The 23,685-nt window shown below is 40.7% G+C and overlaps 1 protein-coding gene across 5 annotated transcripts in view; it reads left to right on the forward strand.

Moving 5' to 3' along the window:
• Nucleotides 1-23,685, forward strand: part of mdga2a (MAM domain containing glycosylphosphatidylinositol anchor 2a) — a 227,375-nt gene that overhangs the window by 72,907 nt on the left and 130,783 nt on the right. For all 5 annotated transcript variants that reach the window (XM_064329795.1, XM_064329784.1, XM_064329804.1 and 2 more), the window contains exons 2-3: nt 9,233-9,372; nt 21,976-22,150. In XM_064329795.1, the coding sequence (XP_064185865.1) occupies nt 9,233-9,372; nt 21,976-22,150 (315 nt within the window). The remainder of the gene's footprint in view (nt 1-9,232; nt 9,373-21,975; nt 22,151-23,685) is intronic.

Here is a 23,685-nt window from a genome sequence, read left to right on the forward strand (position 1 = left end):
CAGTCCAAAAAAGGCCACTTACTGTGTTCTTTTGTGTTATATATCTTATATATTTATAAATGTAGAGTATATAACCCCTGCTGTAAAGATTTTTGAAATATATTGGTCTCTTTGCAAATCACTGGAGTTACATGCTTTGGGATTATTATAATATGCATCTCTGCATGTAGCCAAAATGCTATTCTAGTTAGCTGTTGCTGAACTGATGCTTAACGGATGTAAAATTCCATGGGACCTTTGCTGTAGCATTGAGATACAGTATTTAATGCGCTGAGACAGATTGTGTTAAACCATTTTGCTTTGTTGAAGTGACACAGCTTCAGTTGCCGTGATGCAGTATTGCCAATGTTGTAGCAGCAGGTCCTGGGGCATTTTGTTTGTATAATTAAAGTCCCATACCTGCAAGGCAAACTTCACTCACAACTATTCATCTCCTTGTACTACCGCCTGTTTTACATTTGAGTGGCTGCCTCAGTCCTTGCCATTGATATTAAACAGCGATAAAGTGTTTGATGGCGTTTTTGCTGTGAATGTTGCTGGGATTAAGGGGCACTTTATGGAATATTGAATTGTTTCATTGAATAAGTACTTTTTTTACTCCTTAGTTATTAGGTATTTTTGTTTCATGTGGGGTTTGTGCTGACAATTACAAATTGATAGTAATGTTTTGTTCAATTATATTGTTTAGTACTTTAATTGCAAGCTAGATAACTTGATATCTCATTCCTTATTCATCATAATAAATGTGTTCATCACATTTATTCCATACTTTTAATTCATCCAAATGACCATCTCTTCCAAAATGCAAATATGATATGAGTACCCTCCATAGGCATGTGTCAGGTGACTTTCAATTTTCTATGTTCAGTAAAATGCAAACCACACAAAGTTCTTATGGAAATGTCGGCCAGGTAATTAAAAATATTTATTTGTTCACAGAATCATATCTTTTTTGGTGAAGACACAAATCTGATAGACAGCACAGTGAATGGTGAAGACTCCATATGCCTATTGCCTCTGCTTTTCCTGAACAGTTCAACACTCCTAAGAATAGATTCATCAGCATTCAGTCCCATGGACAGTTCCCAAAATGGAAACCACCCAGTCATAACCCTCTGTCAGAACTCCAGTAGCAGAACAGTCATTTTATTTTGCTGGCTTTGTGCTGCAGCTCCTCCCTCCATTTTCAGGATTTCTATATTTTCAGATATTTCTTAATTTCTTAAACGGCTGAAAATAAACAAATACGGTACCTTCCTCTCAACACACAGACACACGCCCACACACATACAGACACACACACAAACACAGGTACACACACACACACACACACACACATATGTACAGTCACAGGCACATACTGTACATACACAAGCACACATACATACATGTAGATGCACACACATACACACACTCACAAAGAAATATAAAACAGCATGTGCCAGTGCTTGGGCTGTGACAACAAAAAAAATCCAACATTGTTGCTGATGTGGACCTTAAGTTTGATTGTGTATTCTATGAAATAAAATCAGTGCCTGCCAGATGCACTTTTTAATAAGTTGTTGAAGATGAAAATGCAATCCTGCTGATGCTTATTTTTCTTTCATACTCCATAGGCAGATGATCGGGAGTATTGAAGTGATTTCATTGTGAAACTGGGCAGAATACATGAAAGCAATAGGCATCACTGTTAAGTTCATTCCAATGATGGGTAGACATCAGCTGAGATCACACCTGAAGCAAAAAACTGACCCACTGAAAATTGAGATAGATGTAGTCATAAACCTTTATGAAGATGGTTGACCAGAGTGTAATTGTAGATGCTGCTTTTTGGCATTTAAATTAATTTGTAGACCAGGATTTTTGAGGCCTTCAGAGATCGAAACATTTTGCCAACCCTGTTGTGGGTGAAGAAATCAACCAAAATTAATAATATTAGATAAAACACATGGGTGTGTCTAGTCTTTGGGAGTTGTAGACGATGGTCTTATAAGATGTTTTATTGTCAGGATGGTTATGTATGTCACATAAAACTACTCAAATATTAAACGTATAGCTTATTGTTGACAATAAAAGGAATATATTTTTGGATTATTTACTATGATTTCTGAGGCAGCTAAAACAATATCAGAAAAGGATACTAGTACTCTGCTTTCATGTTCCAAAGCAGTTTTATCTGTGTGCAGTCAGAAATTTTAGAGCACGTGATTTTTTCTCAGATGTGTGATCATGTGAGATCATGTTCTGTGTATGGATAGTTACTGATACCTTGGCAATGCATTCAGTAATCTGAAATAAAAAGTTGATTTGAAACATTTGTTTTTCAGTGTAATATAGTTATAAATGCAGTTGCTTTCCCCAGAAATAATCACAAGATGTCTTTCATTTCATAGCTGCACCCAAGATGGTATTGCAGCTATTTGTCATATTTCAATGAATAATGCATGAATTACACACACCCACATTATATGGCGAATATATACACAGTCATCTAATGTTGTAGTGTGGCCCCACACCCAATTTGTCTGTTTCTGTTTTCAAAAGTAAAAAAGCAAGATTACGGTTTGTTTTCTAGCATACAATGTCTTCTGGATGGGGTGTTTAATAATTTGGTGGATCTAAAACTGTGTAGATTTCAATAAGTCTGGTCTCTACATAACATCAGTTTTATAAGGTAAACAATAGTACATTCTTAACAGTATTGGGCAGCAAATGTATTATTATATTTATATTTGTTATATTTATTATTGTCTTTATTATATTAAAAAATTGCCCATTACTGCATCATAGTGCGCCACAGATTTGTATGCAAGATTGTTAGCTTCTTTAAACCCATTATTGCTGTTCTGTACCATTGTTATGTTGATGTTGTTATCTGGTACATTTTTGTTACCTGGGTGTTATTCTCAACATTATTTTTGAACAAAAATAAATAAGTAATCCAGTGAGGTAGATTTCTGTGGTAATGATAGTCCAGTCAGGATGGTCTTACGCCATCACAGACATTGATGACAAGACAAAGGACACTATTCGTGTGGTACACCCATTACTCAGTAGCTGTATGGATCACTAGATACACGGCAGTTGGAAAATGTTAACAGCGGTTAACAGTTGGGGGTTGTTTGGTGAAAACTGAAACATTTACAACACAAAGAACATTGGAAACCACAGGAGGCAACTACACAAAGTACACAAGCATACAAAAAAGGAGGAACTGCTGCAATTTCCCAAAATGTTCACTGTGTGATCGTGTGATATATTCAATATTTTATATCACGCTCACAAAAAAAAAAAAGAAAACAAAAAACTGGGACTGTCTCACTTGGGTTCACCTTTCTTTACCTTTTTATATAGATCCTTTAGCAATGGCCTTGGAGCTTAAGAATTACCTTTGTGCTACTTTGTTACTCAGAGGTCTGCTGGATAGGGAGGGGACGGGGAGGCGGATACATTTTAAAGCCAATGACAGATGAAACTAGAAGCTTTCAAACCACTTCTTGCATTAACATCTAATATTATTTTAGCCATTCCAGCTGTAATGGCTTGTACCCAGTGTCTTTCACTAATGGCAGTAACAAAGAAGTCAGCTTTGTTGTCCCATTTTTTGTAGTTTATTTTCATTGACAGGTTTATGATCGTCAGTAAAGAAGGTAATGAAATTCCTGTCCCGTGCTATGGCTTCAAGGGCCAGGCCCTGATTGGATGGCCAAGGAGACAGAACCAAACTTAACAATCTTTGTGAAATACTCTGGTCATCATGCAGAACATATGCGCCCAGCAACACGGTCTCACTGAGCTCATCTGAAAGATTTGCAAAACGTGTGAAGAATGCGGGGGGACAGATATGATTTTTCCACTAATGGAAAATTTCCAGAGCATCTAAAATGACTTGCATAGGAAGCGCACTCACACATGCAGTCATTCGCCAACTGCACAGAACCCAGTGGTGGGCAGAACCTGGTTTCATCTCCCAGGGTTCGAGACATTAAATCGTACTCCACTGAGCCCCAGCTGTTCTAGCTTTTCATGCTAAAGTGTGTGTTGCATTTGCATTTGCTCATTTCCAAGAAAAAAAAAAATACTGGCACTCTGTCCTGGTAGACTCACTATTAGCAAGACAACCAAATCCCATTTGGCCTGTATTGGCCGCCTGGCAGTGTTTATTTTTCTCCTCATTGTGGGATAGCTGATGCTCTCCAGTGACTGCTATCGAATTTACCCTCTCCCCACTTCTTTGAGCTCATCGGGGGAGGGGAAGAGGCGTGGTTGACTTGGCCCCTCATTGATATCACTTGCGACACAGCATATGTGCTCCAGAAACAAGGGTATTGCTGCCTGAAGTCTGCATTGGTTGACATCGTTTGCTGCTTTGTGTGCAAGTACTGTACCTACAGCCATTGTTTCTTGTTGTTGTCTGTCTGATCGAAGCGCTGTGCATAATAATGAACAGACAGCATGATTGTTTTACTTGCTTCATTTCTGCATTGAATATGTCTTTGTGCCTTTTCTTGAGTGACCCTCATCTTCACCATTTTTTTCACTTGGGAAACCCTCTCTATGAACACTTACAGTTAACACTTGCATGTGATGCGTGTGCAAGCCTAAAGTACTTTTACACCGTAGTCAGACTCAGGCCTGTGTGAAAAAGGCACCATCCAACGTTGAACACTGATCCCTGGGCAAGGGAATAAACTGAAACATACGCAAGGCCTGCTGACACCCTCAATAGTACGGCATATTAAGAAGCCGCTGTTTGAGTTTAGTTTTATACTCAGTTAATATATAATCATGGTGGCAGGTCAGCCACCATAATTATATTTTCTTCTCATGCTGGTGGCTTTCTACTGGATGACCCCTGGGCTAATATATGGGACATCTGGGCATCTGAACCCTGTTCCTGGAGATCTACGGTCCTATAGCACACCTCATTCAATAGCTAGAGATCTCATTTAGCTATTTAGTAGAATCAGGTGTACCAAATTAGGGTTGAAATGAACACCTACAAGGTGGTAGATATCCGGGAGCATTGTTGGGCAGTCCTGTTTTACAGTAATCTGTTGACAGATTTTGCCTAGGTGAATATGACCAAAACAAATAAACAAAGTAAAATGCGCCCTCCTGCTAATGCACGTTGTTCATTTCTTGGCCTCCTGAAAGTGATTCATGCGCCTTCGAACAGTCATCTGACAGCTCTTGTTGTCATGCGGCATGATCAAATAACAGATGTCTGGAATGTTTACTTAGAAAACTGGCCTTGATGATTCTACAATAAGTAATTCTTCAGCTATCTGGGAGCTCTTTCAGATACGTGATGTGGGTAGAGAAGTCTGATTATGCTTCAGGGGGTCTGACAACAATGGTACATTAATAACCAATGCAGTTATTACATCTTTTGATTTTCACTTCATATTTTTCAGTAATTTCCATGACCATCAACTGATCCATAATGTAGAACTTGCTTAAATTATTTTCTTAAACATAAGGTTCAAAACATTGGAGTGATCTGAGGGACACGTATTCAATGGTCTTTGTAAACAGATATGCATATTCAGTACATATTAATTTACTCTAAATTAAGCTAAAGAGAATATCACAGAATGGCAGTATGGCCTTGGAGATAGCTCTCCCTGTATTGTTTGGGTTTAGTTTTATTGGTGCTGAAGCATGTATCCCTCCCTTTTTGTATGTGTTCTTCCGGTTGATTTCCTCATTGAGAGCTGGCCATTTGCATAATTGCCATTGGATTTCCTACTTGCTGTGCTCTCCTGCTCGGCTGATGAAGTCGCGTTCATTAAGCACCTGGAGTCAGTCGGAGTGCAGAATGAGGTAAAATGTTTTGATTACTAAATGGGTGTTCTGCTCCAGGATAGCGGATGCCAAAAATTATTTTGTTGAAAACAATAAACGAACACCCTTCTCCCCAACATACAAACCACAGTGCAACGTATCACACTATGTCAACACCAGTGCCCAATTTGTAGTTCTTTCCTTGCTATGTTCTGCTATGGCCCAAACGCACCGAGAATAAAGTCATCAAATCAAGCCATGACTGCCAGATTGGTCAAGCCAACAAACAGTGGCGAGTGCTGTTTTTGCTGTTCAGCGCTGTTGGCCTTCTTGGTATCACAACCCCCATCCCATCCCAGAAAACGGTTTGTAATTCCTGGAGCATTCCCAAAACAGGTGTAGTTGGAGAGACCTCTGACATGCATCTGATTTGTCATTCATCCCAGTTTGTCCCTTGTTTCATGCCTTCCCAGCTGTCAGCCAAGTGACACACCTCAAAGGAGATAGTGTGATTAAGCAAACGGCAAATCTGGAACCAAAACCTTTATAAACAATTAGGGAGGGTCCTAATTGCCGGCAGGCAGCACTCCTGTGACCTGTGCTCTGCAGTCATTAAGCTCAGAGGAGAGCATGATCGGACGCCACTGTTTGTCAGCCTTGGGGCTCTGGGGGTGATGTGCCTGGCAGAAGGCGGGGAGAGACTTGCGGGGGGTGGGGGCAGAGGTTCACTTTGTGGAACATTACAGGAGTCATGGGGGGAAACAAGCTTGTTTTTTTCTGAAAATAGACCTGGGGAAACTAGGCCAGTGGAAATTGCAGGCAGCTGGAACCGAAGAATACCTCTGTTTTCCTTGCTGCAGACTTCAAACAAGCACCACTGACCTATCCCCTGTCAGATTTGTTTTATAGTTTGTTCCCAAATGGTTGACAAGTGGTTCTTGGCACCCAAAGGGGACTGCTGACTTTTTAGAATCTTTTTTCTGTTTGGAAAGACATTGTTTTGAATTTTTTAATGTGTCAAAAATTCAGTGTTTATGGTTCAAATGTGAAGGTAGAGCTCTTGTACAGTAGAGAGTGGGGAGTATGTGAACATATCCCCGCTAATGGTACATTAGAAATGTGTACTATGTCATTTATATGTGAAAATAACCCATAATGCAGTAGGTTGGATCAATGTCTGAACTTTGTTATATGAGAAATAATGTTTTCTGTTGAAAACAAATGAACTGTCCCTGAAAATGTCAGCACTGTGTGATGTGAAAGCTTTTGGATTTAAGATTTCGATATTATATTGCACATCGTCATTTTTGCAGAACTTTCTCTTATATGGCACCCCAGCAAATTTGCAGTCTCAGCTTATATCCAGACCTGGTATTACTTTTATTCTGCTTTTGAATCCAATCTAACCCAGTGCATTGTGCCTTGAATATAGTAAATTCACATGATGAATATGGTTTCTGTGATGAGTAAATTCAGGTACGTATGCATTTGTTAATCTCTATTTTATTTTTGGCTGCAATATATGAAAGCTAAATAACAAAAACTATACTATGGCCTTCTGTGTAGTGGGGAAATATGACTTGTGGTGTGCCGACAGTAAGATTTAATGCAATTAACTCAAACTATTATTACACATCCAAGAGAATCACCCAGCTCAGTTGGACAGTGTATTATTTATGAATCTTCTGTCTACATATTGTTGACAGCATAATGTAAAAGCTCCCTCAGTGTAGAATACAGGCACGGATCAGATTTTTTTCGAATTTCTTGCCTACACACACACACACACACACATGTGTGCATATATATATATATATATACACACATATATATATATATATATATATATATATATATATATATATATATATATATATATATATATATATATATATATATATATATATATACATATACATGTAGGTCTTAAGGCATTTGAATCTTGCACAATATCAGTCATCTGAAGAACTGCATTAATGCATTTATGGAGCATTTTATGGACTTTTCAAGGATGTCACACTATTGAAACTACTAATATGTTACACTTGGGCATGCCTGGACTTGTGTAGTTTGGTACTGATCAACAGCAGTTTATCTGCCAGATATAAATGTGTCATACTCTTTGTCATTTAAAAATAATTGGCCAAGCTGGTTTGCTACCCTTCCACCTTCTCTAAAGAAAGCTGGTCTGGGTTTATTGTCATAAAATCCACACTCCATCTTTCCTGTCTGTGCCCCCCCCCCCCACATAGTTATTCAGTGAAGTTGGGAATGGTGGTGGGGTGGAGTAAACGAATACAGTGGGGAAAGAGAATGCAATGTGGTTACTCTGGACCCCTCCCCCTCGTTAGACCTGCTACGGATGCATGTTTTGACAGAAAAATATATATACAGATATGACACAATCACATGATTCAGAGGGGCTAGTTTCAAAGTTTTCTTTTGTGATAAATAACATGACAAGATCTTTATTGTTACCTGCTGCACCATAACAAAGAGTCTGCCTTTCAGCAGATAAAGTGTCATGAAAGATAAAGAAAGTTTTACCTTTGCTTAGACATAACGTGTAGAATCATGTTCTATTTAAAAATAAATCTTCCATGCAACTTGCTACTTTAAAGCAATGCTGTCGAGGCACCATTGGTGATTTTGATAAATTACATTAAGATTGGAGTGATTCGGGGAAATACTTCATAAACGAAGATTGTGGCAGCACATGTGCTGCGTTGGTTTTCGTTCTGCTGTGTATAGAAAAGAAAATCAATGGTCTGCTTCATTAGTCTCTCCCACTGTACTCCTCCTAAGGTACACTGATATATGATATGATTATGACTATATTTTCTCCAGTGTAAATTTGGCTAATAATCTGTTTTTTATTTTATTTTGTCTTACTCTCCCTTACTCTCCTAGAATGTGCTCCAGTTCTTTCCTTCTGGGAGTATAAAAGATTGTGAAATCGTTATGGTAAAATTAAGGGTTCTGGTCATAAGTTTAGAGAATTTTAAGTACATTGTTACTGTTCTTAGCCTGTATGGTTAAAAATAGATGAGAGATGTCTTTGATTTGAAGAAATAAAAAGCCATTAGCATACTAGTTGTGTTTAAGACAGAGTTCGCTGGAGAACGGCTGTATATTTTAAGCGACTTTTATTACGTTGTGTCAAACTGGACAGTGCCAAGACTTCTGGCCCATAGCGATTTCCAACTGTGATTCCCATACTCTTAAACAAGATAATCAGAAAAGAAGTTCTACTGAGGTATCCAGAGAATGCGTATATTAGTTAAGAGATCCCCTCAAATCATTTGAGAAAAAGAAAATCAAGGCACTCATTTGAATGTTGCCCAGATAGCCTCTATTCATATCCATGTACGATACTGAAAAAGTAGGCCAATGTGATACTATGAATGTAGGGCTTGACTGACACATGGTTGGTTTCCCTCCACAGCTTCCCCTACTGTCCGAATTGTGCACTCTGGCCACGCATGCAACATCGAGGAGGAGCGGTACACGGAGAGGGTGTACACCATCCGAGAAGGGGAGACTTTGGAGCTAACCTGCCTGGTCACTGGCCACCCTCGACCGCAGGTGAGCTCACCATTCATGCTGTATATACAAACCAGATTTTCTGTTCCATGCACACCCATCATTTGAAGATGCCCATAGCACATCACAGGATCCAGGCAGAAGTGTTGCTCACAGCCCTTTTCTTATGAGCAGGGCCTAGTCAGCTCCCTTATCAGAGCGGCCCATCTGCATATCAGGTTTGACATAATCTAATCTGGTCTTTTACACCTCTGGAAGCTGGAGGCTTTCGGTAGCCTCTCTTATCCCCTTTAGTAGCATGGAGTGGGTTTATTTGCATTCATTCAATTTTTTTATGGTTTTGTCAGCCTGGTCACACAATGCACAATTTGGAAGTGTTGAAACTATTTTGCTCGCCGGAACAAAACGAGCCCGGCTTTAAGCTTCTCTGACCACTATTGGCTGATAAGTCCCTCAATATAGCCAATGTGAACCGCAACGACTCAAATTCTGCCCAGTACACAGCCAGCCAGAGGCAAGCTATTGTAGTGATGACTGAGAAGCATTTTAGATAATGAAATTATGTTTCTAATGGTGTGTTGGTGTTCAGCTTGCATAAAAGAATGTGTTGTTTCTCCCGCATGAACAAACTATTACGTTCAATGTTCTTGAGACTTTATGCCTACAAAGGGTGTTTTACAACAACAAATTTATTTTGCAATGGCTAAGTGTAAATAGAAGACTCGCCATTTAGAGGCCTTGGAAGAAATCACTTGTCTGAGTGAATATTTCTGAGGACAGGGAAAATAGCTTTAAAACAACATCAGAGGCCATGTTCAATGAAGGACTCAATCCGATTTTATATAGTTAGTGTCTGAATACAAATTCAAAATATTTTTTCTTATCATTCAGTACTCTTATATATAAGGAGTAAATATATAAAGAGTATTGATGAAAACTTCAATAAATGGACCTCAATCAATGGATTAGCAAACTAGATGGCTAATGTATTTATTTTCTACAATCTTCCAGACCTACTCGTACCAGAGTTTGCAAGGGGAGGATGGTGGAGGGGTGTGGGGAGAAGGAGATGGAGAGAGATGGGGAGGGTGACAAGTAGTGAGAAAGCAAGATATTGTACTTTTAAGCGTACATCTTTCACGAGCATATACTATGCAATAAATATAATTTTACACCTCTAAAGACCAGTAATATAATTTGGTTACCAAGTGCCCTTTTGCAGTCTCCACATGGCCATTTTGGACACCTGCCTAGAAATAGCTCTGAAAAAAACATTGCAGAATGCTCATTTTTGGTGATATTGTCATCGAATTTGATCCAGTGTTGTGGCTGTGGCTGCATTGTATTTCTAAGCCCACCAAGCACAGCCAAAAGCATCTGCATCCAATAAAAACAACTTCCACTTCCACTTTGAGCTTCTGTCATTCTATAGGTATGGAGTGTCAGATTTCAGACAGTGGAAATACAGTGATGCTACAGGCAATACAGCAATGACAGCTGTTAAAGACAGTATAGCAATATGTACACCATTTGGCAGAAAACAGAAGAGGAATAGGTAGACTGTGTCACAGACAGTGAAAAGACAGAAATACCATTCTGTTTTTAGCATGCAACCACATATGAATCACAAAATGAATCAAGACTATGGTTCCCTCTCCCTCATATTGTTATCCTTAAAATGAGAAGCTATATGTGTAGAAGCTATCATGTCACTGACTTTTTATACTTTCTAACGTTGAATTGCATTGGCATGGAGTTGTATGGAGTATGTGGAAGGTTTAAGCAGTACAGTGAACAATGCTTAGTGACAAAGCATCAGAAAAATGAATGTTCTCACTGATGTGTGCCACAATGCTAAGCATTCTGACTCATTTCCTGTTCGTATTGTGTTAGTCATTGACGTAGTCATATTTAAAGATGGAAAATATGAGCAGAGAGGAGGTGAAATACAACAGTTTCTGTGGCAAGAAAGTTGTGTTGCATCACATATAGCCACACGGCCCTGGATGTAATCTTGAATGGGGCAAGGACATCGAAGCAATACAGACCCAGTCTGAGGATTGTTCAATCTTAACCACATGCGCCAAACACAATGTTTGCTCGATATTTTAAAAGGATGGTCCCACTCAAGCTGCTCAATAAAATTCATTATATCTGACTAATAACATCGTAGGGATAGACTGTGTCAATTTATTCTTAATTAATATTTCACACCCTTTGTGATCGATGGAAAGCCAGTTGATATGCGCTCTCCCTCCTCAGGAGATCATTCATAACACATATTGACTTCCATTTCAAATTAAAAGGTCAATCTCCCTTGAATAAGCAAGACGTTCCGACTCAGTGGATTTATGTTTCTCAGCCACTACGGTCGCTCAGCGTTTCATCAACCGCGCGTCTTCTTAATTGAATGTAAGAAGAAAAGATCAAAGTTCTTGTGTTACAGGGGCCAGGAAAAGTCGGTGTTTCCTTTGAAATCAGGTAATTGGAATCTTCATTCAGATCATGAGTAGCTAAAAGAGTTTGCATTCGTCACGTGCACTGATGCTGCAAGGATTTGATGTCTTCACGTTTCATTGTCTCCTTCAGCTACTGAAGGGAAGTATAGAGAATATAAAGAGAAGTGCATTAACTGTTACCAGCACAATACACAGGGAAATGTAGTAGGAAATATCCAATTATTCTATTGTATTTTATCATCTCAAAATTATTTTGCCATCATTTTTCATATTGTGGCACATGCATTAAATGAAAGACATTTAGATCAGCCACATTCTGCAGTCTCCATAGAAAGTGTTCTTCCTGATGTAGCAGGACATTCATTTTTTATCATCTATTTATTGTTTTTCTGCAAGGCATGTTATTTCACTTATTGAACTTTGAACAGATGGCAACATTAAGTACCAAGTTTATAGTAATGTTGTGCTATTCAATGGCAGTGCATTCATAGTCTGCTATAACCATGCGTAGAAGAATTTAACCCTTGAGCTTACTACTCATTTAACCACTGGAGGCCAACACCATGTTGTTGGGGCCCTGGAGGCCTACAAACAAGGAAAATTGGAAATCAAAACTTTTGCATTACAGTTCTGAGGTTATTTGTTATTACAGCTGACTTGTTATGGGAAGTCATTAACAGTCAAAGTATCTCTGTGGGACCAGAGCTTTGGTCAATACATAGGATGCATTCCCCTAAGAGACATCAAGTCTCCCCCGGGCAAAAGAAGGACAGATTCCATCTTAAACAGGACGTTATTGGTTCTTTTACCAGTCTTTAATTCTTTTCATGTCAGCTCAGGGCGATGGGCAATAAACACGTTGTACGTTTCTCGGTCTGACCCCCAAGTCTTCTGTCTGATGGAACTGTTGGACCCCGTCCAATGCTGGCTCCAGTCCTCTCTTGGCGACTAGAGGTGTCGGCCCACGCCTACACGGATCTTTCATCCCTTGGGGAAAAAAGTGAAAAATCACACAATGGAGCGAGAAAGCCAAACCTGGTCCTCCACCCTGTAAAAGAAACAACCCCTTGTGTTGTCAATGATTGTTGTGATCTGTACATATTTAAGGGCACTTCTATGCTGCTGACAGCTAAAGACTGGCATCTGGATGTTTTGATATGTATTTGATGTTTTGACCATATATTATGTACTTGCTTAGCATACATCCTTATACACTGAACCATCTTAAAAATATTTATGAATAAGGAATATATGTATTCAGCTGGATAAGTACTTCACTTTGGGGACGAGGGTTATTGCAACGCCCAACAAGACCAGTGTTTTCTATGACTTTGAGCAAGCAAAGTGGTAACGTGTAATTTGAGCAAACACTAAAGATTTATTTAGAAGCGACTTAGTGAGTCAGTGAGTAAAAGAAAAGCAGTAGTGGCGGCAGGATTTAATTTGTGGGTGGGCCAAGGTAATAGCGAGAAATTTAAGAGTGAGAGAATGTCACATTCATTTAGTTTAAACAGGAAAATATGCTGGTAATGTTAAAGTAATACTGTCATTTTCATAAACAGAGTGCAGAGATATTATTTCCTCAATTTGTCAAACAAAGACTATAGAATGACCTGTCAAAAAATACAAAATATTTCCAGGTGAAAATAGCCACATAGACTAGCATAAATTAAAAACCCATGTAATGTAATCAATATCCTTGTTTTTATTGCAACACAAAATAACAATAAGCTTAATATAAATTCACAGACATTCTGGCCTAAACTTTTAATAAAAACAGTTCAATTGTCAGTTTTTTCCTAGCCTACAACTTCACAAATGTTCAAATATTCATGTAACAACGCTTCACGTAACAATACTTCAACACTTTTGATAAGATCCTACCACTGTTTCATTATCCCAACCTCACAAAGTTACAAAAATGTTCATGTCAAAATTACACTTGCTTTTCCACATTCACAATGCTACACTGAATCAATATTGTGGGTCAATGATGAAAGTGGGGGAGGGGGGGTAAAACTGTGCTAAAACGTGCCACCACCACTGAGATGAGACTTTTTTTTTTAATGCAGAGAATGTGCAGGGTTTTATGTTATGTTTTATTTATAAGGGGGGGGGGGGGGGGATTTCCAGTCATATTTGTCGGCCGGAGTCACTTGCTCAACATCCAATGTCGATTTGTGAAAGCACAGTAAAGCACTGAAGCACAGTTTTCCAGCCCCTGCTTTTTCGTACTGCTGTCGCCCAGCTGGGCTGTACTGCCATTACAGCAGAGCAGCTCACCTCACCTGTAGTTGCTGTAGGCAGACCACAGCTGCCCAATGGACTGAAGGTGGTCATTGGTGTGCAATGAGATGGGGACAACCCTGGCAACGCCATGGCAAATTATTTCAAGGCCACCAGCCACAGAACTGGCAGATCAAGGATTCATACCAGATCACAGAGGGCATCAGCTTTTCAATGATGTGCACAGTGCTTGCTATTATTATTATTATTATTATTATTATTATTATTATTATTATTATTCCTTGACTGCTTCGGCAGGCTGCTGTGACATGAATCATCTGACTGTATTTATATTTTATTATCTTTATCCACATTTGTCTTTTTACTTTCGGATGCATATAAAGGTGCAGTGGGATAGTGATAATTTTAAGAGGTGCGCAGGATTTTTCCTTGGGATCAACCTTTGGCACACATAGCGATAACATTCCAAATTAGAGGGGCGAGGCAGCAGGTCTCTGTGGCTTTGAGTGGGTCAGTCTCAGCAAAGTGTCAGCGTGGTTGAGAGGAGTTGCTGATCACCCAGGGGCCCTTGCAAATGTGAGCTTTTTGCGCTCCTCCCCTGCCCCAGGCCGAGCTGCTCTCCTCTCTTATCTCCTACCGGCAAGGTGCCTCTGTATATGCCCCCGTACGCACCCCCACCCCCTCCCCCCTGCACCCACGGCCTCCTGTCATATCAATCTTATTCCGGCGCTGGCCCAGCGCCGCGCCAGGCGCAGACACATTGTTTGAGAACACGCAGCCGCCTTGTCAGCCAGCGCTGAGTAAATATTGCCCATTTTGTTTCAATCAACCACCCGGGGTTAAGTTCAAAGTGCTTTACGGATAGTCTGAGGTGAGCAGTCAGATTATTGGCATCGGCGCAAGATTTACTGTCTATCTCGGTGTAGCTCTGCAGTACCTATAAATTTATAATATGAGCCTGTTTTTAATGTGCATTTTGGAACAGAAACAGAAAAGCTGCATAGATACAGTGCATTAAGCCTTCTTGAATAGGATCTTAGGCAGTCTTTTGATCATTTGATGGGCCATTTAATTGGATTGCAAGATACTTTGTGCTCTCATTTTTTTAAAAAAAGAGGCTGCACATTGCAGGAAGATAATTATTTGGATGATTCCTGACATCTCTGAATTTATTGTTTGGTTTTCATGTAGACCTTCTGACCCCATTTTTTTCAATTGACAGTAAGAAAATATTGTGCAATTTCTGCGTTGGTCGTCACAAAATTCTCCTTAAGAAATATACGAATGTACGGTATATGTGTTGCTTTTTTCAGTGTACTGAATGCTGTAATTGTATTGAATATGCAGGTGGGTTTCAAAAGCTTGATGTGACAGGTCTCTTTATAGAGATTCTGTAATAGGCCTTGGGTTGCATCCACTCCAGCCATTCACTTAGAATTCATTTGCTTGCATTACAAAATTAACAGCTGGAAAAGAACTGTGGCAGTAGTGTGCCCTTCAGTTTACAAGCCCTCAGCTATGTTCTGGGTAAGGCCCAATTCATGTGATGGAGTTGACGTAATAGCACAGAAAAGAAAATAATTTCTTTTTAAATGCCAGCCGGAATCCAGTATCATTTATCTCATGTGAGTAACAGAAAAGCACGCTTCAGAGCAATGTGATGGACACTGTCTTCATGTTCCTGTTTTTTCTTGAAGAAGATCAGATCCCTTCATGCACATATCAGGTGTTCTGGGGAGGGCCTGATCAGGGAGCCACACGGCACAGATAGGCACATCATCTGTGTAGCCGTTAGCCTTGAATTGGCATCCCATCCCCATCAAAGGACAGGTAATAATATGAGGGTGGCTGATGAAGAAGGGGAGGGTGTGACCATTCAAATTTAAACCCTAATGGGAACATGGGGATATGGTCCACAAGGAGAGACTCACTCAGGGCTCCACCACTATATGTAGCTTGAGCATACTGGGTAATCTCATCACCCTGTCATGACTTTGTGCCAAAGTACCCCTCTCACATGGTGACCATTCATGGAATCACTGCTGAAGAGCCTAAAAGTGCTCCTTAAAATAACCGTGGTGATGAGCAGAGCAAATGAAAAGCAACAAAATTAAGAGTTCACAAAAACCAACAAAGCAATTCATGAAAGGGTACAGCATGCACTCAGCAGGTTATGCAGATAATCCCACAGCGTGGCGGAAATTACTTGTGTATTTTTCATCTATGAATGTGTCCGAGTCCATAGTCAAGTCAGTTTTTTTGTGAAGGCCTTAAGTGAGCAGAGCTTTGAAAAGGTGGTTGCACAGCCTGGGCGTGGGCCAGTTTGCATTAGTCTATGGAAGAATCAATTGAACGTTCCATTTAAAATGAATGCAATGCACAGTTACATCTCAACCATGAAGTGCTTACGTGAACAGAGTGGTGGAAAATAGGTAGCATAGAGAATTGCACAGCAAGATGTACTTGCTCATGAATCACTCCATTGAGCGTTGCGATCTACGGTTGTGGTTGTTCATCTTAATTTTAGCAAATGTCACCCCCCCTATCCTCGGCATGGAGGACACACGCTCTTATGTATGTGTGTCGCGGTTGCTAAGGAAGAGGTCAATCAACAGAACAGAGCCAACGAATGACGTGGAGATTTGTGGATGGGCGCACTGTACACCCCCTCATCCATCAAAGCCCATGTTATGTTGGAATGATCGGGTACACCAGGATTTCAAATGTGTGGGCGTCTGTCCTCAGTGCAACTGTGCCTCGATAGTGTTTGTCTACATTGCAGGTCTACTTTCCGTTGCCATTCATTTCTTGAGGATGTTCAAAAACACTCCTTTAATCCATAACCGCCTGATCACGAACCGATTAACCACTCTACGCCCTCACTCTTAGTAGCTCAGTGCAACTGCAGAGCAGCAATAAAATGTGAAGAAAATAAAAAAAGGTATTACCATTTTGTAGCATCAGCTTTTACGTCTGTTTTGCGACTTCAATCTATCACCCAATGCTGCTGTCACCAAGCTGCATTGGGTGATAGAATTCTTCACAACTCACAAACCGGAAAACACCCACATAGAAAATATTATTTAACAAATGAGATGCCTGGGCAGGCCTCCAGAAATAGGCGGAATAGTTCTCTATACAAAATCCTGTGAGAGCCAGGGTAATCTCGCTGTGAATTCCAGTGATAAATCGCCCTTTTACATTTCAAAATAATCATTTATTGCTTTGGAAGAGTGATTTATTTGTTTATTTATTTTGGTGAGATTTTAAAAAAGAAAACTGGTTTATTGGTTTTTTAATGTTATTGGATGATGCTATTATGCTGAAGGAGACGGGGATGGATAGAGGCCCAGAATTGCCAGGTTGGAGAGGTGGCTGGGTGTATCGCTCGCTAGCGCTACAGGAAGTGACATGCATTTTTAATAACTGAAACGGTGCAGCGTGTCCCATGCTGCCAGCTCTGACAGCTGTGACATGTTGGATTTCATTAGCTTATTATCTCCATGTTGGTCCCATTAGATATCATCTCTGATATGGTTGACACCGCAAGTAAAGAAAGGGAGATTGTGTGTGTGTGTGTGTGTGTGCATGTGCGTACTGTATTGTGCATGTTCCTGTGTGTGTTGCGCGTGTTTGTGTGTATGTGTACACCGTTTTGTTCATGATTTTACTGCAGTTGTTCTAGCTTCCTTGGCAACACTATCATGGTTAATCAGGCATGTTGAGTAGAGAGATTTCTACCAGAGAGATAGCTTAATGAATTGCAAGGTCTTCCCAGAAAGACGTAAGCAAGAGTCCATACACCATACCTGGCAGCCTGACTGGAGCACTGCTTGATGATTAGCGTTAAAAGAGGGGATGCTGTTTTCTGTCAAGCCAGGCCGCTTTCTTAAGAAAGCACTTACTTTACCACGTGACCATGTTTTATACAGCCGTCATGGTGGTATAATGTGTTCATTCTAGCTCCGCTTCTGAAGCTGTATGAATTTATTCGGGAAATTCTTGTCTGAAAAAAATCATTTTAGATCATACACAGAAATTCAATGCTGTCCAACTGCTATGGAAGTAGTTTCAATCAAAAAACTTCAATCATATATTGTTTTGTGCACATATATGATGATGGACTACATAGCCAATATGATCACAATGCGAAAACACTAAAAAGATGAACACTAAAAAAATGGAAGGTTCAAATTTTCTGTGGACCTGACCTCCGCAGATGGATGAGTAGAGGAGAATGGGCTCACATGAATGGTTTGATTCTCAATAGGAAATATGTCAAATCAATGAGAAAGAGCGAGGAGAAAATATTTCTTTTTCCTTTGCACTCATTCTTTAAGCGAACAGTTGTTTTAGTGTTCAGATCAATTACCTTTGGAATAAATCCTCAAATTTAAAGCCTTCCACAGAACTACCGTATGACTCTACTGAGATACATTTTCTTGCCTCTGCAAAAAAACAAAAAAACAAACCCAAAATAAATAGACAAAAAGAGAATAAAATATAGCCTAAATAACACAGTATTCCTCAAGCATTTATCTGTGGCGTAACTCTTTGTTCAGTTTTTTGCAAGGGAGAACAAAAGGATTTGATATTTGGCTCCTTTCTGTGTGCTGCTCATTGAACGATGCATGTAGAATTCTCAAGGCCCAGTCTGTCATGGTTTGTCTTTTCTACAATAAGGGCCAGAGAGTTTCACCAGCTAGTTTGTTTTCTTTATTCTCCGTGAACGGCACCCCAGTGCTGGGAAAATGAATTTGCCAGATTAATGATAACGCCTGTCTCATTCCCCCACCACCTGGCCATTGGCACTCCCTCCCCTCACTTGTGAAGCCCTGTTCCGCAAAATGGAAGCTGACGTTCTATATCCCGCTGTCCACTAAGTAAGCTCCCGCACTTGCTCCCCGAGGTGGGTCTTGGGATTTACACCGAAGGGGCTTGCGTTTCTGAGAGAAGGTTCTCAGTTCCCCTTTCTATGCCCCGACACCCCGCCCCCTTTCCCTAAGGAAGCCAGTGTCCAGATAAGCGCCTTGAATTCCAGCGCATTGTTATCCCTAATGAAGCGACAGAAATATGCGTGTAAACAAAGCCATTCTGCCTCCAACTTCAGCAAAGCGTGAAATGGATTGCCCCCTCCCCCTTTGCCATTTGGAAGCCTGGCCTGGACCTTTCCACCGTCCTGTAAAATCCCGGCCTTATTTTTCCCCCGGTTTAATTCCAAAAGGGAGGCCAGGGCAGCCCCGTGTGGCTTCGGGATGAGAAGGTGAAGTATTTGCCGATTAGCGAGCGCAGGGGAATAATTTGTGGGGCGGGGGGCGGGGGATGGGGGGGTCAGTGTTTCCTGGCTGCCTCTCTGAATTGAACCCCGCGGTTGGGCCTGCTTCCATGCTCTCCCTTATTTGTAAGGAGCAGTATTGATAAAGGGAAGTCTTGTTGCAATGTAGGTCACCCACACAGGAAGGCCTCAGACGAGCGGAGCGGGGCCACGCCAGGGCTGAATGAGCGATTCGCTGCGCTCAGCGGCGCCGCTGGCAGGGCACAGGCACAGGCACGGAGGCCTCCACGGGGACAATCGCTAAAGCGCCATTTGCCATGCTGAAGCAGCCCCACTTCAGAAGTATATGTATGTATGTATGTATGTATGTATGTATGTATGTATGTATATATATATATATATATATGTGTGGGTGGACAATGGCTTTCACTTTCACCATTCCCTATGCTTGTGGGCCCACCGGCATTTGCATATATATATATATATATATATATATATATATACATATATATATATATATATATATATATATATATATATATATATATATATATATATATATGTATGTAAATGCCGGTGGGCCCACAAGCATAGGGAATGGTGAAAGTGACCCAGGTTTAACCCCACAGACATCTGTCAGCAGATTGTGCAGTTCCCTAACTATACGTATGCCTGGTTTTTATTGGTATCTTGAAGAAAGTGGGGCAAGACAGTATGGTCATTTTCCGTTCACCACACAGCACCAGCAGCTTCACCATCTGTGGGTTGGTTTTACTGCTGTTTCATCTCAGGATGTCTCTGACTCATCGTTGTGAATTGCTTGGGCTTTTCCTCCCAACTGAATGAATACATTAGATGATTAGTGTGAACGTGGCTGCTGATCTGATCCGTAATATCATTACTTACGGCCGTTTGTCGACATTGACCTTCAAATTGTAAATTACCGCAAAAATTCTGCTAAATATTTGTGCCATTTTCCAGCCATAATTAAAAAAAAAACATTAATTAAAAAATTAAATAAGGAAACAAAAATAATCCATACGAATGTATTTGCTATTGCCTTTCCTGTCTTTATGAAATGGGACTGCAGAAATGTTCAGCTAGTTTCAGACTATTGAGTCCTCTTTTTACAAATCTTTTGACATGGCAATGATGATAAAGGCAGAGACAGGGTGAGAGAGTTAATGGTAATTCTGCTGTATATATATAAATATAAAATAATGTATCCTGCACTTCCATGAAACTTAAGAAGGAACAGTCAAAGCTGGACAGAGAAAGATGCGGTATATGTCAAAAAAACGAAATGACACCCATATCTACTGTGCACTCTCAAAACATTTCTGGGATTTAAAATTATTTCATTGTTAGTTATACTGAACTGTGAACATTTTAAATAGTAATACTGAACCAATACTGATTCAAAATAATATAGGAATCATGGACAACTCATTACAATGACTCTTTATTCATGCCTATGCAATTAACTAAATATTTGATTTTGCAGATCGTTCAGCTGTATGACAGTGTAGATCTAGGGTATATGCAAGATAAGCAATACAGCATGTGCATTAAACATGTTTATGGCTGTGTTTATATAAATCGATGCACTGGCATAAAGTGGCATACAATTCCGAAGCCTTGGTTGGCTCCAGTCTGTCTTCTCTGACACATCAATTGCTGTTGATGTAATTTGCCAAAATTGCAGTAGGTGGCAGTGAGCAGTCATTACCAGAAAAAAGTATGAAGGCATTTTATTATATATATTTTTTTATTTAAGAAATGGATTTCAGTTAAAACTTATTGAGTGGACTTTGTATACATCGGCTTTGGTAAGTTTTGAATCGGTGAACTGCAATCATTTTGGTCTGAATTATGAAATGAAAACATAAAGTTATTCATGATTTACTACAGTAAATTTGACATTTAACATATACTGTGCTGTAAATCCCCTTTTAAATCAAGGCACCTTCAATAAGTTGCACATCCATCTCATGTATATTGTCCAGATCCTGCTCTGTGTAGTTTAATACAGGAAAGATTCAAATCTAATTTTCAAAATTTTTAAAAATCATCTGATGTGATGTTGTACAATGAATGACACATTGCAGTAGCCTTGTTGTTGTAATACCCAGACCTTGACATTTCACACAAGCACTTGGAGAATGTATGCATAGAAAATGTGGTAGGACACAGGAAAGGGGCAGCCATCTCTAGTCCTTAAGGGCAGTAGAGTCTGCTGCTTTCCATTCAAGGCAAAAACCAAAGAAAAAAAAGTATTTTGATGTTATATTTAGACTTAAAATCTTTTTTATTTTTTATGTTTTACTATGCCAATGAGGTGTGGCAGTTTTAGTCATTTTGAGATTTGCCAATGGGATAAGACAATTTCACTTGTCAAGCAAGAAGTAACTTAAAACAAGCTCATATTATCTACCTAAGAGAAATAATATGCTGAGACTCATTACAAGACTAAAACACTTGTTCAGACAGAATTTTTGTTGCAGTATTCCTTTCAGGGGAGGTGAATTAATACCATAATAATGACTTTGATTATCCTATTGTGAGGACAGAAAGAATGAAACCCAGCACTTCTACAGCCTCGTCTCCAGTCGCCACCTCACCTCCACCTGAGTATTTCTGTCTGCCTCTCTATCCATCACGCAGATCCGGTGGACCAAGACGGCAGGGAGCGCCTCGGACCGATTCCAGGACTCCAGCGTCTTCAACGAGACCCTGCGCATAACCAACATCCAGCGTCACCAGGGGGGGCGCTATTACTGCAAGGCGGAGAACGGCCTGGGCTCGCCGGCCATCAAATCCATCCGCGTGGACGTATACTGTGAGTCAACGCGAGTTGAGTTGTTTATGTCCTCACGCTCCTGTAAAATTAAACAGTTTGCTTTGCAAATTCTCTTATCCAGCTTTATATTACATTTCCATTTGTCTTTGTGAGTCCACAGATCCTGAAATCCATTTGCATTGCAGTATTTTTAACTTGTTGTTTAATTACCACAATAGTGTCCCGCTGATTTTCTAAGCCTTAAGTAAGCTGAAAGCTGTTGCCCTGGACCGCTCACCAAGTTCTCATTATGATATAATGCATTATTTACAGTGCTTGCTTGGTTGCCCTCCGCCCGGCATTGTGTTTCATTTGGCTGTGTTTACTCAGGGCAGTACAGCCTCTAAATCACTGCTCTTCAGTGCACCACTTCCCCCAAATCCTCTGGCAGCCGTGGGTCAGGGTCAGCCTACATTGAAACTGACATGTCCACAAGTTAACGGCGTGCCATCCCGACTGGTCAATTTCGAGTCCTTGATTGTCACACCCTATAGCCTCTATCAAACTGATTCAGGAGCGATGTGGGTCAAGTGCCTTATTTCCTAAGCTCCACCCTCCCTCCGTTAGATGCAGCGCCCCCCTGCAGGGTGTGCAGGTTTGTTAGCTGAAGCGTGTCTGTGCTGCACCCCAGCCTGTCTTCTGCTTGTCGATGGGCCGTTTTGCTCTGCCCGCTGCCTCGCTGAAACGCGCGGAGGTCAAAGTGGGATGAAATGTGGGGGAGCGGAGCGTGGAAGGGCGGGCGATGGGGGAGGCAGGCCCGGGGTCTGGTAAACAGAGACGTAAAACTGTTATATCGCAGGGCTGGCTGGCAGCTGTTATAATGGAGGGTTTGATTGATCAGCGGCACACTCCCTTCTTTTTTTCAGAGGCGTTCGGAGTAGCCCTACAGTTTATGAGCTTCATAAAGAGCCAATCCTAAGAGGCGTTTATTTTACGGGCTGTGCTGGCTCGGGCCGTGTAACGAGGCACGCGACCCTCCAACAACCATCAGATCTTGGTGACACATGACTGAGAATAAGAACATGGCAGATGCGATGCTTTCAGCTGCTGCTTCTCCCTAAAAAGTGCAGCGGCCAGACCAGGGGTTGACTAGGGGTTGCGAATTGCTCCCTCAGGATGTGTGACAGGAAAGCAATTTGCCCTAGCCGTTGCGAACGATCCTCATCCGGCGCGGGCTTCAAGCTCACACTCATGTCCGTTCAGCACTGGCTCCTCAGGTCACGACTCTCAAAGTCGTGATGCTCATGATCTTTGATGTTGTTTGATCTTCTCCTTCGGAAACACATTGACGTGTTTGGGCCTGCAGCTCTCGGCAAACAGAAAGAGGCAGAAATGGGATGCCTGGTACGCTTGACCGTCGAGCCCTGTGTCCATCAATTGATTTCCTTTTACTGTAGCCGACCAGTTCTCTTTATTTTCCCTCAATGTGGTGATGGAGTCCCTTTTTTTGTTCATTGAAGGTGAAAGGAGCCCCCTGTGGGCAGTGGTAATTGATCATTCTCTTAAAGATCCAAGTATTTTTTTTCGAGATTTGC

The sequence above is a fragment of the Anguilla rostrata genome, chromosome 1 (genome assembly GCF_018555375.3).
Source record: "Anguilla rostrata isolate EN2019 chromosome 1, ASM1855537v3, whole genome shotgun sequence".
NCBI lineage: Eukaryota > Metazoa > Chordata > Actinopteri > Anguilliformes > Anguillidae > Anguilla > Anguilla rostrata.